Below are 19,791 nucleotides of genomic sequence, written 5' to 3' on the forward strand. Positions count from 1 at the left end.
TAACTAGTGCCAGTATCTAATAGCAGAGCAGAAATTCATACCCAGAGCTCATGCCCTTAGGCCGTATGTCCTTGTAGTATCATATTATTTGAAAGAGTAGGATCTGGAATTAAGTTGCTGGGGTACAAATGTTAGCTAAAATTTTAACGTGTAATCTAGACAAGCTATACTTAACCCCTCAGAACATTGTTTCCTCAAACATAAAATCAGTTTTAAAACACCCATAAAATCAGAATAAAATAATACCAAAAATATCATAGAGTTGTGTAATGATTAAATAAAATAAATTTAAAGTGCTTGGAAGAGTCCTTGACATTCACTAAACATTAGTGGGCCCTTCTCTCTCTTTCTTCCTCTCTCTCTCTCTCTCTCTCTCTCTCTCTCTCACACACACACACACACACACACACACACTGTTTGTCTTTTAGCCTTTAAACATTACCATGAATAGGTGGCTCAATTAGTACACTTTTATAATCCTTGTAACCTTGAGATGATATGACTGTATGCTTTCCTGTGTTTTTAGATGTCATTCCCTTTTCTTCTTAAGGGAATCAATTTCATTTCTTTCAGCTTTCTTGAGATACTCTTTATCCAAAGCCATGAAATTTACTTCTCTTTTTGGTTTTTGTTTTGTTTACATTTTGAAACCTACTTTTACCAACATTCATGAAATTTTTACTTTTAACCATAAAACATTTTCATATAAGTAGGCTTATGTTCTCAAATAAATTTTAAACTCCTCTAGTTGGGACTGTGTCATGCTGCCTCTTTTTACACTGAGCACTATTCTGGTTCTGGGCACACAGTTATCACTCAAAAGATATTCATTAAAATTGATGATTTGACAAGTAATGACTGTTGATTCTTTTCTAGAATGGAGATTCTCACATTTTACAGCTCTTAGAGATAAAGTAAAAGTATATACTTATAGAAAAAGCCATAACCACAACTAAATAACCCTTAGTTACTCATTAAAAGAATATTGTAATTTTTTCTTTTTCTTTAAATTCAAAAAAAAGTAGTTAAAAATGTTGAAGATGGTTAAGTCATTGGCTTTTGTTTGAATGGCTCCACTGAAGATCATGTTGAAAAGGCTATTATTCCATATCCATGAAAATAATTTCCTATGAGTTATCTTGGTAAATGTTAACATAAAATACACAGAGATTCTTATCACACCAATGTGTTAATTAAGAAATAATTGTACATTTATGGCTTGTACCTTTTTGAGTTAATTAGATGTTAAATCATTTCCTAATCAGTGATTCTGATAGTATAATAGCTATCTGATTAAATTAAAACTTAATTTGGCACACCAATTTTAATTTAAATTAAAATGTCTGATGAGAGCCACCTGTAGTAATCCTTTTCTGACATCCTTTATGACTGCTTTCCTACATAGGGATGTTAGTCTACTACAAACTGAAGTACTTATCTCTTTTTCTTTCACGTACTTCACTTAGGCAGTGACATGAAAATCACCCTTGCAGCTTGAAATAGATTTTTTCAGCGCCATGCTGATTTAGTAATAAAAAGCTATGCAGGGGGAAAAAAAGGAATGACTTTTGGGTTTATCAACTTTTCATTCAGGATTTTAAAAATTATTTTTGCTCATCTCAAGACCATTTAAAAAGCAATATGATAGAGGCATTTTTCATATTTACCATTTTCTTGTATCTTTCAAATCATAAAAGGAGGCTTATTACTCTTCTTTAGTTGTAAGATTATTCAGATGCTTCTGAGTAATTTATTAGCTTCATATTTTTTTATCTATCCTGTTAATCATTTTCTTGTAACAAGTTTTTTCTCTAAGTATGATTATAGGATTGTGAATTTTGCTTAGAAAACAATAAAGCATCATTTCTTTTTTCTTCTTTCCATCATTTGTGTTTTAAGAATAATCCTAAATCATTCCCTTTTTCAGTTTTTCTCATTTTCACGTTTGGACCATTGTTCCATATTAAAGGTTTAAGTTTGCCTTTAATTTACTTAATTTAAGAATAATAAATTTTATCTTCTTGAAATTTTATCCTTGAAAAAGTCAGAGCCATTTATTTTTAAAGGCAAGAAACCAAAGTATATTTAGAAGTGCAAAAGTAAAGCTTTATTTAACAATGTCTTTACTATATAGCAATAATTCAATTCCCCTTTAATATATAAAAAGCAAACTAAAACATTTGATAGAAATTTATTTTAATTAATTTTTAAAATTAACATCTGAGCTTTAATGAAGTATAAAAAGTTTAGATGTGTATGAAAACTTATTAAATCATTTTCTTTCTGCTGAATTTACAAGTGGCTTAGGGAAGTCAATTTTATTAGATACTGTGATCATAATTTTTAAGGTTTTATTGACCCACTGCATGTTACCTATTCTACTAAAATGCAGTGAAGAAGTCTTAGGATTTAACATTGGGAGAAATGATGTATATGGAACAATAAAGCCTATGAAATGAAGCCATCAATAAAATAAAAAGGCAACCTTCTAATGGGGAGAAATATTTGCAAAACATATATCTGATAAGAGGTTAATATCCAAAATATTTAAAGAGCTCATACAACTCAACAGCAAAAAAAGCCCTAAACAATCCAATTTAGAAATGTGCAGAGGCTCTGGATAGACATTTTTCCAAGGAAGATATACAGATGGCCAAGAGGTACATGAAAAGATGCTCAACATCACTCATCATTTGGGAAATGCAAATCGAAACCAATATGAGATATCACCTCACAACGGTTAGAATGGCTAGGATTAAAAAGACAAGAAATAGTAGGTTTGGAGAGTATATAGAAAAAAGGAACCTTTGTGCACTGTCAGTGGGAATGTAAATTGGTATAGCCACTATAAAAAATGGTATGGGGTCTCTTAAAAAATTAAAAATAGAACTGTCATACAATCCAATAATTCCACTTCTGGGAATTTATTCCAAGAAAATGAAGACACCAACTTGAAAAGATATATACACCCCTGTTCATTACAGCATTATTTACAATAGCCAAGATATGGAAACAAGTGTCCATCAATGGACGAATGGATAAAGAAATGTGATCTATCGATCTACCTGTCATCTATCTATCTATCTATCTATCTATCTATCTATCTATCTATCTATCATCTATCTATCTATCCCCATATAATGAAATATTATTTAGCCATAAAAAAGAATGAAATCTTGCCACTTGGAACAATATAGATGGACCTTGAGAACATTATGCTAAGTGAAATAAGAGAGAGAAACACAAATACCATATGATCTTACTTATACGTAGAATCTAAAAAACAAAAAAACAAACAAAAACAACCCCATAGACACAGAAGTGTTTGTGTGTGGGGGTGGGGGTGGGGAATGGGTAAGGGGAATCAAAGGTACAAATCTCTATACAATAAATAAGTCATGGGAATGTAATATACAGCATGGCAACCATAGTTAAAACTACTATGTTGCATATTTGAGACTTGCTAAGAGAGTAAATCTTAAAAGTTCTCATCACAAGGAAAAAATCTGTAACTATGTACAGTGATGGATGTTAACTAGATTTTTTATGGTGATCCTTTTGCAATATATACAAATATCAAATCATTATATTGTATACCTAAAACTAATTTAATGTAGTATGTCAATTATAGCTCAATTAAAGAGACTCCAAAAATATTCTGAGAAATTTCAAGAACAAGTCACACTTTAATGTTAAAAGTTTCTTTCATCTTTCATGGTGAAAAACAACATTGCCTTCTCTTTTTGGTGCATATGTGTCTTTGCTTATACACCAAAAATGTTTTCCCTCTTTTCCTCCTGCTGACACTCCCCCTTTTGCTACCAATTTTCTATGCAGCTTGGTAAGGCTGATGCTTGAGGACGAAACAATAATGCCTTTTGACTTTCTTTCAGGAAGACATTTGTCATTCCCTGTGCAACAAGAACTAGAAAAGTCAATCTGAACACAGATTGACTCTTTATACGAGACTTCCCCATCCCCCTTTTTCAGACCAACCCTTATTCAAAGACACATTGAAATAATAAGAATAGCAATTGGCCAAAAGTATTATAGTTCTTATGTCATGAATATCCACTCAAACACTTCACTCTACCATAGTGTCACTGAAAAAAAGGAAAATGGCCATTTTTGTACCCCCTATAGAGAAAGCATCCTGGGAAAATAACAGCATCTGACTAGCCACTCTTCAGTGCTTGGGCAGTACTCAATCACTGTGTTTTTAGAGTTTAGACTATCTTCTAAAATGCAACAATGCACACCTTGAACAATCTCTTTGGGTATGTCAGGACCTCAGGAAGGCAGATAGGCAGAGATATCAAAGAAGAGTCTCCTTTTGGAAAGGAACAGCATAATTTATTTTTACTTACACAACTTTTTACTTGTATGTGAAACTTGCTGAAGGGGACTGTGATTTTATTTCCAGACATCTATCCATGCCAACTCTTTTATTCAACTTCTTATTCCCATATCCATATTGAAGCAAGCCACAATGATTCTGTCAGCTTGCTCTACATCCTTTCCCAAAGTTGTTACAGGTCAAGCTTCAGTTCCCTTTTTGAGCTTTATAATTCCCAAACAATCATCTGGATGGTTTCCTAGCAGTAGCTAGGATTGTTTGATCCATCTCCATCAGCTCTTCTCTCTCCAACTGCTAAATTGTCTATTCTTCCAGTATGACCCTATGCATTGAGGATTACGCTTGCTTGATCAGTTTATTCCCCCTGCCCCATAACATCACTAATGATTTAGGCTGGAAAAAAAGCAAAACGGTTTGCCACTTTTAGACTCAGCCCCTTTGATTCTGTACATAAGCTGACCTACAGGGGCACCTGGGTGACGCAGTCCTTAAGCCTCTGCCGTCGGCTCAGGGCCTGATCCCAGAGTCCTGGGATCGAGCCCCACATCGGGCTCCTCTGCTGGGAGCCTGTTTCTTCCTCTCCCACTCCCCCTGCTTGTGTTCTCTCTCTCGCTGGCTGTCTCTCTGTCAAATAAATAAATAAATAAAATCTTAAAAAAAAAAAAGCTGACCTACAACATTATTTTGAGGGATCATGCTGTCAAGAGATTTAGTTTGACTGCTATTCATCATGTTCAATCTTTTTCTATTGTTTTCCTGTGCCATAGACATTTGGGGATGGAAATGGGAATGATTTGAAATAGTTTCACTTGAACTTAGGAAGTGCAAAATCACTGAAAATTCTACTCTTTGTTGCAGAGTGACAGCAAGCTGTCTGAAGGAGTAGGGATTCCTGGACATTGCAAAAGGCATTTAAAATTAAGAGGAAGAAAGATCTGGGCCCCTGGGTGGCTCAGTTGGTTAAGCGTCGCCTTCTGCTCAGGTCATGATCTCAGGGATCTCATGGGATCAAGCCCCATGTTGGGCTCCCCACTCAGAAGGGAGTCTGCTTTTCCCTCTCCCTCTACCTCCACCCCCCTGCTGCTCTGTCTCTGTTATCTATCTCTCTTTCAAATAAAATAAAATAAAATAATAAAAAAGGAAGAAAAATCATGTTCTATTCCCACCCAATCTGTGAGAGGCTCTCTGTAGCCTGGAGATGGCTTAGGGATATGAGAGCTTGTTTAGAAACTTTGCTACTGTTGTTCTTACTCCATGAGCACAGGCCAACGCAGGGACCTCCATTTTCAATGCAACCTCACAAAGGCAGAATTAATGTGTCATATTAACAGCACAAATAGTTGTTTACTTGGTTGAAGGATTTGTGGATAACCTTGAGTTTATCAACTTGAGTTTTTATGTAACAAAAATATAAAAACTAATTTAATATTGTTTTAATTTTCATATTCAAATAAAGCTCAAGTTGAAATAATATTTGATAGAGAGTATAAGTAAGGTAAATTACACTTTTACTTGATTTCCTCTTATATGAAGGCCCTAGGGTCTATATGTGTGTGTGTGTTTTCAGGATATAAGAAAGAAAAGTAATATAATGTATTGGTTGCTCTAAAGGCTGATTTTATGTTTGTGTGAAAGTAAACTGAAGGAAATTATGAAATTCCTTTCCCAGGAGATCTTTAATAGTATCATGGGTTGCATCTGCTGGGATCTTTATGACAAATTCTGCCTGCAGGCAGGGTAATGGATTTTGAAGACATTTCATGGAATTTTATACCCCCTCGAGTATGTGAAATTGAGTTCAGAAGTTGAAAGGAACAGGATTCAAAAAGTCTATTCCCTTCAAGTAATTTAGTTTTCTGACCTTGGATTTCAGTTTCTACATCTGTAAAGTTATTCCTGCTAGAATGTATCAGTGATTCTTAACATTTTTTGTTGTATAATATAATGCTGTGGCAGGGGGGCGGTCATGGATTTTCTGAAGCCTCCTCATTAACTCTCTAGGATCTATTAGAAAACAAATAGGAAAATCTGTGCTTAGGAACGAGACAATCTTGTGTGGAAGACACAGTGTGCACACATTTAGAAAAGACCTAGGAATGCTTCCATGATGTAATCACAGGCTTGAAGGCTTTGTACGGACTTTGTACATAGGAGAACACAGAGTACAGACATGAAGTCAGAAAGAGCTAAGCAATACATGTAGATTCAAGTCAAGGAAAAACTATATTTCAGGTAGAGGCAGGGAAGAATAGGGAAGGGAACAGTCAAAAATTCGTAAGTATTACAGGAAACGTCAGTTTTCTTTCTTTCTTTCTTTCTTTCTTTCTTTCTTTCTTCTTTTTTAACTTAAGGGAAACTGTATTTAGTTTTCTTTTTAACGCAATCTAGTTTAAAAACGAGTTGAAGTTAAGAAAGAAGGGCATGGAACCTTCTAACAGAATTAGACACAGCCAGACAGGAGGGAGGATGGGTACTTGTCAGGAACTTCCATGTCAGATCTTCTCCATCTTGGAAGTGAGGTCATCACTGATTCTGGTCAGTTGGCAAGTTCTTTCTGTCTCTGGGCCTCCTTCCTCGCCTGGTACACAGTCCGCTAAAACCTGTCCATGTCCATGATCTTTCCCATCTGCAGGCATTTTTTGCGGAGCGCCTCGCCTGCCCTTCAGCAGCAGGCTCTTCTCTTGTACCGCTTCCGCGGCCGGTTCTGGTCCTTCTGGTGCACTGCGGCACGTCCACGATGGGCCGCATGGGCAGCAGCGGGTCTCTGGGCGGGAACACACGGAAGTGGATGCAACACAGGAACTGCCGGAGCTCCCAGGCAACCAACTTCCTCCAGCCTCTACTCAGGCGGACTTCCGGGCCAGGCGCGTCCGCATCCCACGCAGTGTCTCGGGGGCGCCCCCCAGGCTCTGAGGGCTGTTGTGCAGGAGCCGCTGAACTTGAGGTAAGCTGACTGTTTCTTCAGGGCGGGCTTTTTAAAGACAGAGTCCTTAACTGCTCCAGATAATCTACCTCGGCCCGGTGCCTAGAACCTCAGCTCCTCGGGGAAGGACTCTTCACTCAGGTCTCAGGCACGTGCGGGCCCCGCTGAGGGGAAGGGGGCGCTGGGTTGGCTGTGGGCTCACGGACCCAGTGGGAGCCCATGCGCCCCAAGGGTCCGCTGTTCCCTCCTCGCCCACCGCTCCTTCGGCCCCTGCGCGGGCTGCACCACCGGCGTGCCATCTGCTGGCGGGGAGCTGAGTCGTTTGTGGCGGCGGGCCCAGTGTCTAGGGGCAGAGCTACAGGCCTGGCCTGCCGGCCGTCCCCACTTTCCGGCGACAGGCCTCTGTGCCACCTCCCGCCGGGTTCACGTTGACCTAGTCCAGATTGGAAGAGGGGGAATGGGACCCTCGCCTGCCTCCTGGGGTGGGGGTCAGGGGGTCTTTCCTGCCTTGTCTTCAGTCTCCTGGAGCGAGGTTTGAGGCCGGATCTCTTCCCCATTTCCTTGTGCTGGAGGCATCGTCTCAAGTCAAATTCTCACCTTCGGGGCCACTTTTCAAAGGGTCGACCATTGCAGAGGTCACCGGCCTCTTCCTTCCGGGGACTTAAGGACAAGGCCCCTCCAGCCTTCTGAGGGCTGACAGCGGTGGTGGTTTTAGGACCGGATGCGTCCTCCTGGCAGGCTGGGGCTTCCCTGGGCAGGTCTGCAAGGGGTACTTCTCTGAGAGGCACATTTTCTTCAAGCAAGAAGCCATATTGAAGAAGAAAGAGAATACATTTTTAAATTTCCTTGAAGGTTGGCAGAGGGGTTTAATTTAATTGCCTGGCAATGAAGTGCTACTATTAATTTCAAGGTAAGTTGCAAGTACATGATGATGGGAAATACTTTTGGGAAAGATAATTCTGAATACAGAGGAAAATAATGAGGATAACATATTCTGTAAAAATATCCTTTAATAGTCAAGGGGAGAGTGAAATAATGCCATACTGAGTAGTGATTATGCCTACAGAAATAGACAGCAAAAACTGATCTAAAAATATTATTGCAAGTAATAGGAGAAATGTGGTGATGCTTTAGAGATAGTGAAAAGGTAAAAAACAATATAAATCTGATATACCTATAATTCAGAATTATGGGAGGAGGCGTGATGATGAGGAGGAGTTTAGATTCAGGTGACCCACATGTGGTCTGAGAGTCTGGCCTCAGGTTTTGAAGTGGTGACCTCTGGAGTATTGATGTGTTAATTGGGCATTCCAGTAGTGAACTTGAGGCTACTTGAGTGGAAGTGAGAAGCCTTACATGATTCAAGGCAGAGTCAAGAAAATCTATCAGAAACAGATTTTTCTGTTTTTATTATGGCTCCGACATATTCGTTTAGAATTTATTTTGGTGTTTAAATATTTGCCCTGATGTACTGTATGGTGACTAACATAATATAATAAAAAATATTATTATAAAAAAAATATTGGCCCTGTAAAACAGATATTGTTTTCCTAGAAATGAAGGTCGGTTAGTTAGAGAGCTAATACCTTCTTCTGAAGTCTTGGAAAAATAGTTAGACATACTCATTGCAATGGGAATCCCTTCAATTTATAATATTTTGCAAAATAAATAAGCTTTTTGTCTTAGAGTGAAAACATTAAGGTACATAAAATATTATCAGGAGAAACTTTACCAACCCTTAAAGCAAGAGAGTTAATTTTCCATATTGATTTTTTTCACATCAATTATAAACTGGGGCATATCCTGCCATATGATAGTTATGTCTTATTTGGATGTAACATTGGGAGCAAGGACATTCTTCAGGAAATAGTAATTCTATTTAAGCATGTGTTGAAAATATCCAGATTAACAAATATATGTTTAATAAAATAACAATATGTTTCTCAAAAACCTATTTCTCGGTGTCTTGACAGCAGTCTTCAGAGCCTTCTTGAAGGGAAAGGGAAAGGGTTAGTGGATAAATGACATGTGATAAATGTACTCCAATGGATAGAATTCCCTAAGTGTGTAGATTGCTTCTTCATGCTATTCTAAGGAATTTTTGACATCTCCATTTTTTTTTTTTTTTTTTTGTAGTTCAGATCACTATTGAGTCCAGGTTTCAATAAAAACAACCAGGCAAACAAGTTAGAACCACTCCCAGCTGCTTGAGCTTGCACACTGAATTCAGACACTCTGGTAAATGCACATATGTATTGATAAACTCAGCTCAGTACAAAATGATCTTTTTCCTATTTGGTCTAGTTTCTTGATAATCTATTTCTATATGTATCCTTCAGATTTTTATATGTATAAAATTATATATGTAATAAATATAATAATAAAACGTAATATAATGATAATGTAATAATATATATAAATATGTACATATATAATTACAAAATCTGGTAGTTACTTTTAAATGTATAAGCCCATAAACCTTCTCTTTTTAGATTTTACGTTGTAATTGGCACTCAGGGCATTCTGGAAACTGTAGTTAAAGGCCTGGATGAGCATGAGTGTTTCATGTTGGCCAGAGATGCTGTGGGAGTTAATGTATTAAATTGGACACCAGATTTCAGTGGGGAGACCAGAATCCCCAAGGGTCAGAGACCAAGTAATGGAGCAGAGACCTTAGTTACTGAGGCAAGGAGGGAAAGCTTTTATTTATATATATATATTATATTATAATATTATATTTATTTATATATATATTTATATCTATAATATTATAGAGCGAGGGAGGGAAAGAGAGCACAGTGGAGGGAACGGCAAAGGGAGAGGGAGAGAGAGTATCCTTAAGCAGACTCCCTGGTGAGGGTGGAGCCTATGCAGGGATCCATGGGGGGCTGGATCCCAGGATCCTGAGATCATGACCTGAACGGAAACCAAGAGTCAGTTGCTTAACTGACTGAGCCATCCAGGCACCCCTGGAAAGCTTATCTTAATAGACACGTGACTGAATGATAAGCCAAATGTGTGATCTTTCAAGATGTTTGTCAATAGTCACTTGATCACCAGGTTCCTAAGCCCAGGTCAATGAGTAGCCTTCTAAGAACCAGACTGATCTGTGTGAACACGAATCTAGGTCTCTATTCCCTGTTTCTTGTCTTTCTTCAGATGTCACCTACTCTGTGAGACCATCCCTGCTATCCTATTTCAAATGTACATACCCCGACCCAGAACTTTATGTTCCCCAGAGTACATGTTCTATTTGTCTCCTTTAATATAATAGGAGCTCCTGGAAATAGGAAAGTTGAATATCCCTGAGAATTGACTGAAAGCAGACCCAACATTTGTGAGACATTCTTTGAGGGTACACAGTTTAGGGGGCACTAAAAAATTCAGTAATCAAGATAGAAAATATTTTAATGCAATAATCAGAAAAACATCATCACTGCCAAATAATACATAACAAATAAAATATCAATATTTTAAATAAAGACAGTATTTATACATTCATATTGGAAACTGAGGCAAGAGAAAAAAATCAGTTATACTGATCCAGTAGTCTGGGATTTTCACAGTACAGGGTGAGTTGCTGCACCTTATTCTCATACCACTAAGAAAGAAGCACAATGTTTTCATTACATCTTTAGATTTTGAAGAGGACATATACCTCATTTGGATGTATTTCTCTGATCCATTACTGGATTGCTACCAAAGCTACCAACTTTCAGTGAAGTTCAGAACAAGAGAAGTTTTCCCACCTGGTTCTGGCTGTTGATGCTACTTATGTCTTGAGGAATTGTTACTAATAGGTTTGTGATAAATAAAGATCTCCAGGGAGTTTGTAGCAAACTCTGATAAAAGAATAGCAGCAGAGGCTCTTGGTTTTTGAAGCAAAACCACTAATTATTTGTCAAAAAGTCAAATGATTATTCTTTCTCTATCTCTGAATTCTGGCAATGTCCATCTCCTAATTTAGGGACAGAAATGCTGAATACAGTCTTTTCCAACCTTATGTGCAGTTAGGATGTGTGCACATGAATTAGGATCTGTCAATCAGATACTCTAATCCCAAACTTTGATTTGGGATCTAATGACTGAAAGAAATAGGTGCCACGTAAAATTCGTTTTGCTGTGGGAAGAGGAAACTCTTTAGTTTCCAGGGCCAATAGTAGCTGAAGTTCTAAAGACAATACTAGGGTCTGTTTGGTGATAGCAGCAGTGGTGGCTTCACTGGACAGTTCCGCATTATGGTGTCAATTCTGATTATGTACATAGCCTCTAAACCTAGTTCTCTGGCTGTCCTAGAAGTTGTGTGAGCTGTGCAATGTACTTTAATTTCTTGTTTCTGATTTAAATTATCAAGAAATTATTTCTGTTAGTCACAAAAAGCCTTGACTTACATACCTATGTTTGGATCACACCATATGAAGAATAAATGTCAGTTTTAACCCTCAGTAAAGTAGTTTGGCCTATTAAAATAAAATATATTTATTCCCTTAAATAACGCCTGGAAACTTACTCATGCATTTTTAAACTTATCTTCCTTCTTACTGTGCACTGTTGGTTGAATGAACAGTATGAATATGACTCACGCCATTAGATGAATCACCTCTTTTAATATATTCTAGATCCTTAACTTATCACCTGTTCTATACAAACAAAAAGGAGTAGTGAGTAATGAGCAAAGTTAGAGTGGTAGTTATCATTATAGCACTGTGTGGTAACCTGAGACAGGTGAGCATATATAAAATAAAGAAAATCTATTTTCCTTGGAGGAGCAGACCATATTTTCAAGTGTGGTCTAGAATCTAAGATATATCTTTTTTTTTCCTTCTAAGATTTTATTTATTTATTTGACAGAGAGAGACAGCGAGAGAGGGAACACAAGCAAGGGGAGCGTGAGAGGGAGAAGCAGGCTTCCCGCTGAGCAGGGAGCCTGATTCAGGGATCGATCCTAGGACCCTGGGATCATGACCTGAGCTGAAGGCAGACGCTTAATGGCTGAGCCACCCAGGCGCCCCTAGAATCTAAGATATCTTTTGAAGCAATAACCAAGGCCATCAGAGTTGAGCCTCTTTGAGAAATTGACAATTGTTCCACAGTTCATTGTGGTTCACTAGGTATGAAGAAGCTTTGTAAGTGTCTGGGATGAAATTGAGGTCATGAGTCCCTGCTTAGCCACAAACACCCTTTTATTCTGTCGGCTGCTAGCAGATCCCTGTGGGCTTTCTTAGTGACTAAATCTGCCTGGCCTGGCATTCCAAGGATGGTGTGATTAAAAGGGATAGATGCCAAGAAGAATAAAGGATACCGGCATGGGTATTGAAGGCAAAGGCAACTTCCTCAACTGTGAATGAATCCATGTCTGCTGCTTCAGTGGCATATGCATTTTGTAATGAGTGAGGAAGTTGTTCGGGGAATATCCTAAAAATCTTAGTGAAGATAGAGTGTATTGATTTCTATTTGCTCCTTTATGTTTAGCTATGGGTTTTAGTAGCAATAAAGCTTCAGAGGCTGTAGAAACTGGTTAGTGGAGCTGCTGATCAAGTATGCCAAGGGAAACAAAAGCGCACAGACTAGTCAATAGACTAATAGATGTTCATGGAACTTATAATGTGTTTCTCCTTCAGTGTTCTGTTCCTTTCCAGGGGATGAAACACATGGTGCCATGTAACTAGAGAGGTGAGTGTGTTTCTTCTTTCACTTTGGGGCAAGAAGAAACTAAAGTTCTGTAACAAATGATTCAATAGGCTCTGAGCTTTAGATAAGTAGTATCTATCCCCTAATAGCAAGGGCTTTTGGCCAGCAGTTGTAAGAGCAAAGTTATACACTGTGAGGAAGATAACACAAGTGGTATATTTGCAGGTGTGATAAGCATGATAAATGCATCTTTTTTGAAATTTGACCCCTAAAATAATAGACCTCAGGGTGGCTCTGGCTCTGACCTGCTTCTGACAAAAAAAAAAAAAAAAAGTTTTTCTTTACACATGAAAATGGCCAACTTTAACCAACAATGGTTTCCTTTGGTGATGTTTCTGCAATTGCCAACCCGAGACAGCTCTATCACATCAGTGATATCAGGTCAACAGTATACAGGATAATCACTGGAATTCAAAACTGGTATCAGAGCTGAGAGATCTCCTTATGCAACCTCTTATCCTTGCCAATGCAATCAAATTAGCTCTGTGAACAGCTTGCCAAATGAGCCAGCCTCGTAAACTCTTCTCTCTTAGAAAGGAAATAAAGACATTCATATTGATTCATATTGTTTTTCTCCCCTCAGTGTGCTCTTGGGAACCTTGCCAAGCGGTCTGATGGCTGTCGTCTGATGATGCCATGTGAAGTCTTTAATAAGCTGACATTTCCTGTTGCTAAGCTGCCATGCCTGAAAGCCAAACCAAATAGTGTTTGGGCTCTTTAGATCCCAAACTCTGTTTTTGTCTCTTTCTCTTTCTTCTCCTTACTCAGTTCTCAGCTCTGCCCACCTTGTTTCTCCATCTAGCTTGTGTATATGTGCAATACAAGGGTCAGATGACAGTTACTGCCTCCCAACCAACTGAACTACTGAAAAACCCTTGAGAGCAGAGCTGCCTGGGCTGCGATGCTGGCTTTGTTATGAGACACAGAGGGAATATTGGCTGAGAGTGTTTCCGGTGAAAGGGAGAAACTTTTCTGAGAAGGCAAATGGGAGCTTGTCAGTTGGGTTAGTGGAGGAAGCAACAAGCTTTTCTGTTTCAAAGCTCTCGTGACTGTTAATTGAAACATGAATAAAAGTGCTGAAGTTAAGGAAGTAAAAATTGGGGGTAGGAAATTGAGTAGGAGTATTGCTAGCTACTGGCCTAAACTCTCATTTGCAGTGTCTCTCTTATTATATTACAGTCAATGATGGATCATATCCTCAGACCTAAAAATGAAAGTCCTGCAGAACATTTTCAGAGTTTGATTTTGTGTCTTCAGAGTTTGATTTTGTTTCTTAAGAATGTGAGTTAATTCACACTGGCATGGCTACCGAGTTGGCAGATCGGTCACTGTTCACTTTTAGGGTAGCAAATGGTGCATCTAGACTTGGCAAGCATGACCTGCACAGTGTTCTGTGGCAGCCCAGTATATCAGCACTCTAGGTCAAGCTGGGTGGTAACATGTGATGTTGACAACACTGGAAAACATTTTGCTCTTTGTGTGGTTGGGGGTCAAACGAGGTGAAATGTGAAATACAAGGAAAATCTAGGTTCTGATTTCCTTCCAAGATATAATGGTAACAGCTACTATATAACATCTTAGCCAAGGTTTCATAATCCTAAACTGCAAGCAACTATTTATCATTTCCCTTAACACTTTTCACCAAAAGATCTTTAAAAATAGATATTTAGATACTTCTAGTTTCTTTATTTTGTTTCCTCTTGTATAACTGTTTTTTCAAAATGTGTCAGGAAGTATATATTTTTTTATTGCAATGAGAAATTAACATTTCTCTTGAGGATAACTATTTTCCCAGACTAATTGAATCTGACTCCTCTCTATGCGTCTTCATTAGGAAATCAGTTTTTGCTCAGTGAAGCAGCATCAACTGAGTTACTGAACAACTCACATGCTAATTATGCTGGATAGTTTTCTTTAAATTTATAGTCTTGTCTGTAATGGTTCTTTTTTTTTTTTTTAAAGCATTTATTTTGTTGGGGTAGCAAACCAAAATGCCTAAAGGGTCCAAAAAGTAACATAAGTTAGTGAATTGACTTACACAAAAAAGACATTGAACACTCGACATTGGGGTTTGTAAACAGTATGCAGGGTGCAGGTGCAAGGATCTATTTATCAGCAAATATTCAATTCTGATTTCAAAAAGGTCTGTCTATACATAAGAGAGAGAGCCCTGTTCCCCAGAGAACAGAAATGATAAGAACAAGGCTGACAGTGAGCTGTAGGGGAATAGATTCAGAGAATAGCCACAGACCTAGATGGACCTGAGAACAGAGCAGATCAGAAACAAGGGAACGAGGCCAAAGCCAGTCCAGTAAATGAAAGTTACCAAGATTTACTGATTATTGAGCCTCGGACACCATGTGGAAACAGGACTTATTTCTGGATCAGGGATCCTGAATCTGATTATCCATGAAGAAGACTTAACTAAGTGTGGTTCACATGGGCACTAGGAGTGACAATTAAGAAGTAGGATTCTGGGTCAGTGAGCTGTCACTCATTTTCATATTTGACTGTATGAGTGGGTAGAGGAGTGAAGCAAATGTATTTTTATTGCTTTTTGGTCTTATTACAAATTTAATATATGTTAATTCTTTAAAAAATAGAAAATGAAGAGGTACAGAAAGAAGAAAAAACAGTTACCCAGATCTGTATTTCATACACATACCATAAGCATTTTAAACTCAATACAGCTTAAACTAACTTTTGTCAAATGTACTCATCAAAATATAGCCCCTGGTTTTGATTAATGATATTGCTATCTAATCACCCAAGCCAGATAGCCAACATTCATGATTTCTCTGTTTCTCTTTCTTTAGTCATCACCAAGTTGTACTAATTTAATCGTCTAAATCCTAGAATTATTTCACTTCTAATTTCCCTGCTACGGCTTCAGTTTGTAGGCATATTATCTCTCACACAAGTGATTACATATTCTCTCATTGATCTACCTGCAGTAAGGCTCCCTCCCCTAAATCCATTTCAGTCAATATCACTGGTCTGTCTAAAACACAGTGTTGATTATATCTCTCTCCTAAATGCACTTTAGTCTTTTTGTTAATTGCCTAAAAGTCACAAACTAGCTGCCCACATGCTTGATATATCAGGGTGTATTGTTTGGTCTAAGCAAAACAAATAAATAGGATATAGAAAAGTTTGCTAGAAAAGAAAATATTGCTTTCTAGAAAAGGAAATATTGCTTACTTAGACTGCATTAAAATCAAATACTTTCGATTATCAGAAGACAACATTCAGAGAATGAAGTGGCAAACCACATGGAGGAAGGAGATATTAACAATTCATATTTCTGGCAAAGTACTCATATTCAGAATATATAAAGTTCTCCTAAAATAATTTTAAAAGACAGCCAATCTAATAAATAAAAAAGTCACAGTCATTGCGCAACAAACAGATGAAAGGGGACTCGAATAAAAAATGGTAAGCTACTACTAGCTACCTACCAGAATAGCTAAGATGGAAATTGCAAAGATGAAAAGAGAGGACATGGAACAATAGGTATGTTCATACACTTGGTGGGAATGTAAATTGGTAAAAAACCCTTTTACCAGTCCACTGTATGGCAGTATTCTCTAAGCCAAATATATGCATATCTTATGGCACAGCAGTTCTTACTCTAGATACACAACAGTAGAAATTCATAAAAATATGTATTAGAGACAGCGAAAATGTCCACCAACAATAGGATGGATAAAGAAATTGTGGAATATTATACATCAGTGAGAGTAAGGAAATTACTGTTATATTCCAAACATTAATGAACCTTAAAAATGTAATGGTATGTGAAAGAAATTAGATGCAAGAAGAGTCTGTGCTGTATGATTTTACTTATGTACATTTCAAAACCATATAAAACAAATCCATTTTGTTAGATCAGTAGTTACTCTTCAAACATGGTGTGGGTAGTGATTAGAAGGGAGCTCAAGGAGACTTTTTAACATACTGGTAGCACTCTATTTGGATCTCACTGCTTGTTCCATGGGAAAATTCACTTCATGAAAGTTCATTGAGCCTCATACTTGGATCATTTTTCTATCTTTATTTCTTCCAGTAGAAAGCTGTAGAAAGTATCATTAAAAAAAAATAAATAAGTGAATACAGCCACACTCTTGTAATAACACATAAAACTAATAAAAACAGTTTCTTCTTGCTTTTGGATTATTTTTTCTTTGTACTTAATTCGATTTACATTATACAACTTTGTCCTCACTGATTTACTTTCTTACATATGTGTTACACTACAGGCCTTTCAATGGCCTTTCCATGATCTGTTTTTTTCACCATGCATTTTACAATGGGAGAAGTACCCACTGAATTGCTGACAAATTACTTAAGCATGCTGTCTTCTCTATACCATATTACCTAGAAAAGGGGAATTTTATAACCTATTAACATTTCAGTACCCACCTAATTATAGTTATGGAAATCTGTATTCACAGGGATTTTGTCACTGATATAAAAAGGTGAATTATTATAAAAATAAATGTTTTGACTTGGGTCCTATATAACACAATATTACTGAACAAGTTAGAATATATATCATGTCATTTTTGTCACTTTTTTCTCTGTATTAAAATAAGAAATGACATGTCAGTAAATAATCAATGTGGTATTTATCAAGAAATGAAGAATGTAGAACATTAAAATCATTGTATATAGAATATACATAAGTAACTACCCTGAACTGAAGCTGATCCATTTGAGATTAATATGTGTACATTGAAAAATTGAAAAAAAAAATTAAGCAAAAAAAATTGAAATAAATTAAGCAAAAATATACTTGCATTTGTTTACATAAGAGGAAGAAATCCCTACGCAATTATACCCTTCTCAGGGAGAGTGAATTTCTGGAAATTGTCAATGAAAACCTTACCATGAAAAGATATTTTTCTTATTGAATAAGAATATTATTTATCCCTGTTCCTGACAATAAAATTTAAAAATATGTAAGGCAAAGCCTGAAAATTACTGTATAAAGCATAAAAAGTCAGATGTAAGTACTGAGAAATTTTGAAGGAGACAGCAACAGGTAAGGATCAAATTCTACTTGTTGCGTAAATCATGTTTTATTTGTAGAACTTTGTGAAACATTAATAACAAAATCTGAGACTCACCTGGTTCTAGTTTCAAATAAACCTGAAACTCAGGGAGGTTCAACAAAAGTTTTGCAAAAGTTCATGAACTTTCATCAAATGTGTGTGTGGTTGTTTTTTTTGTTTTGTTTTGTTTTGGAAGTTGGACCAGTCAATAATTTTCACCATGTTTAGACGAGATTTCTTTACAAATGAAAACTTGGAGATTAAAGTCAAAGGAAGCTAAAATTAAAATGCAAACAGTCTTATTCTTACTTTTTATCAATATAATCTGGTACAATTTTTTTCTCACTTTTTTTTAAGTTGTTAAGCCAATTTCGTCAGGGCAAAAATATACCTTAGTTTGCTCTTCTATCTTTTCTGCATAGAGAACTCACCGGAGTTAATATTACCTGTGATGCTACTTTTTAAGAAAAACCAATAGCAGTGAACATAAGTACATTTCTATAGTAATAATGATACCAATATTTATTACTCAGTTACTGTTTTAAATACCTTACAGTTATTACATAATTTAATTCCTACTGAAGTTCTCTGTAGAGACAGAGAAAAGACAGACAAAACTAAGGTTTACGGAGAGGTTAAATAATTTATCCAATGTCATGCCACTAATAAGTTGAAGAACAAAAAATTTAACCCAGAGGACATAATTACAGAAACGGAACTCTTAACTGCTGTACTATCATGGCAGTCACTGTTAGCTACCTACCCAAAATCTGTTTTCCTCTTTTCTTTTCCCCCCTAAGATGTCAGCAATGATGGCTGAGCATAAAAATAGAATCTGAGCCTTTGATTACTTCGTTGATCCCTATTGGTTCCTCCTTCTAGACTTCCTGTTAATTGAGAAAAATAAATGCCTTTACTTATTTAAGCTTTGTATTCAATTCTAAAGGAGATAATGCTACTGCTTTTCACACTGACCTATCATAATTACAATGTAAAAAAGATAATCACTCAACAGCCAACACAAAATCTAAATGTACTTACTGCTTGCTAAATCAGGAAGAGTTGTACTCTTTTTTTTTTTTTTTTTAAGGCGGGGAAGGGAGAGAGAGACTCCTAAGCAGCCTCCATGGCCAGCATGGAGCCTGACATAGGACTCAGTCTCACAATCCTGAGATCATAACCTGAGCCAAAATCAAGAGTTGGTTGCTTAATGACTAAGCCACCCAACTGACCCAAGCAGAGTTGTACTCTTAAGGCACAGTCTTTCTGAGGAAGCAGAGAGCTAATTTTACCTAGGGGGTTGGGAAGCTTGGTGTTCAAGGTTTGATGGACTTTCAGAAGCAAGAGTAGAATTTAGGGATTGATTTTTTTTTTTTTTTTTGCTACAAAACTGGTTATTTGAACAAGACTGACTACTTGACTTGTGTAAAATATATGCACTTCAGAGAGGCTGCTGCTAGTTTGCTGACTTCAGAAACAGCTGCTTGTCACTGATTGGCTGGCTTTCCGAGGTTTGATAACAGAACGAGTTTTTATTTATTTGGTGGAATATTTAAAAACTTGGTTCTGGTGGTCACTTGTTGCTATGGCAAAGGACAATCAGCCCTTTCTTAGGAGGATATGATTGTTCCTCAATAGGATTGATAGAAATAGGAGGAAAACCACCTGGAAGTCATAGTCATCCAGGGGTTATTAGCTACATTTTGAATAGCTTTATTCTTATATTTTGAACTTATAATAAAGCTTAAGTTGAATTTGTTTTAATT

General features: G+C 37.0%; 1 protein-coding gene across 1 annotated transcript; it reads left to right on the forward strand.

Moving 5' to 3' along the window:
* The first annotated feature begins 6,322 nt into the window (after nt 1–6,322).
* LOC148109062 (uncharacterized) lies at nt 6,323–17,086 on the forward strand. Its single transcript, XM_087866347.1, has 3 exons — nt 6,323–6,631; nt 6,990–7,301; nt 13,555–17,086. The coding sequence occupies exons 2-3, from the start codon at nt 7,095–7,097 to the stop codon at nt 13,690–13,692; spliced, it is 345 nt and encodes a 114-aa protein (XP_087722473.1). The 5' UTR covers nt 6,323–6,631; nt 6,990–7,094; the 3' UTR covers nt 13,693–17,086.
* The last annotated feature ends 2,705 nt before the right edge of the window (nt 17,087–19,791 follow it).

Source organism: Ursus americanus, chromosome 13 (genome assembly GCF_024610735.1).
Source record: "Ursus americanus isolate L20-20 chromosome 13, mUrsAme1.1.p, whole genome shotgun sequence".
Taxonomy (NCBI): domain Eukaryota; kingdom Metazoa; phylum Chordata; class Mammalia; order Carnivora; family Ursidae; genus Ursus; species Ursus americanus.

Coding starts and splice junctions, on each gene's coding strand:
- LOC148109062 (XM_087866347.1), top strand. CDS start 7,095: ATGGGCCGCATGGGCAGCAGCGGGTCTCTGGGCGGGAACACACGGAAG. Junction 7,302..13,554: donor CAGGAGCCGCTGAACTTGAG/GTAAGCTGACTG, acceptor TTCTCCCCTCAG/TGTGCTCTTGGGAACCTTGC.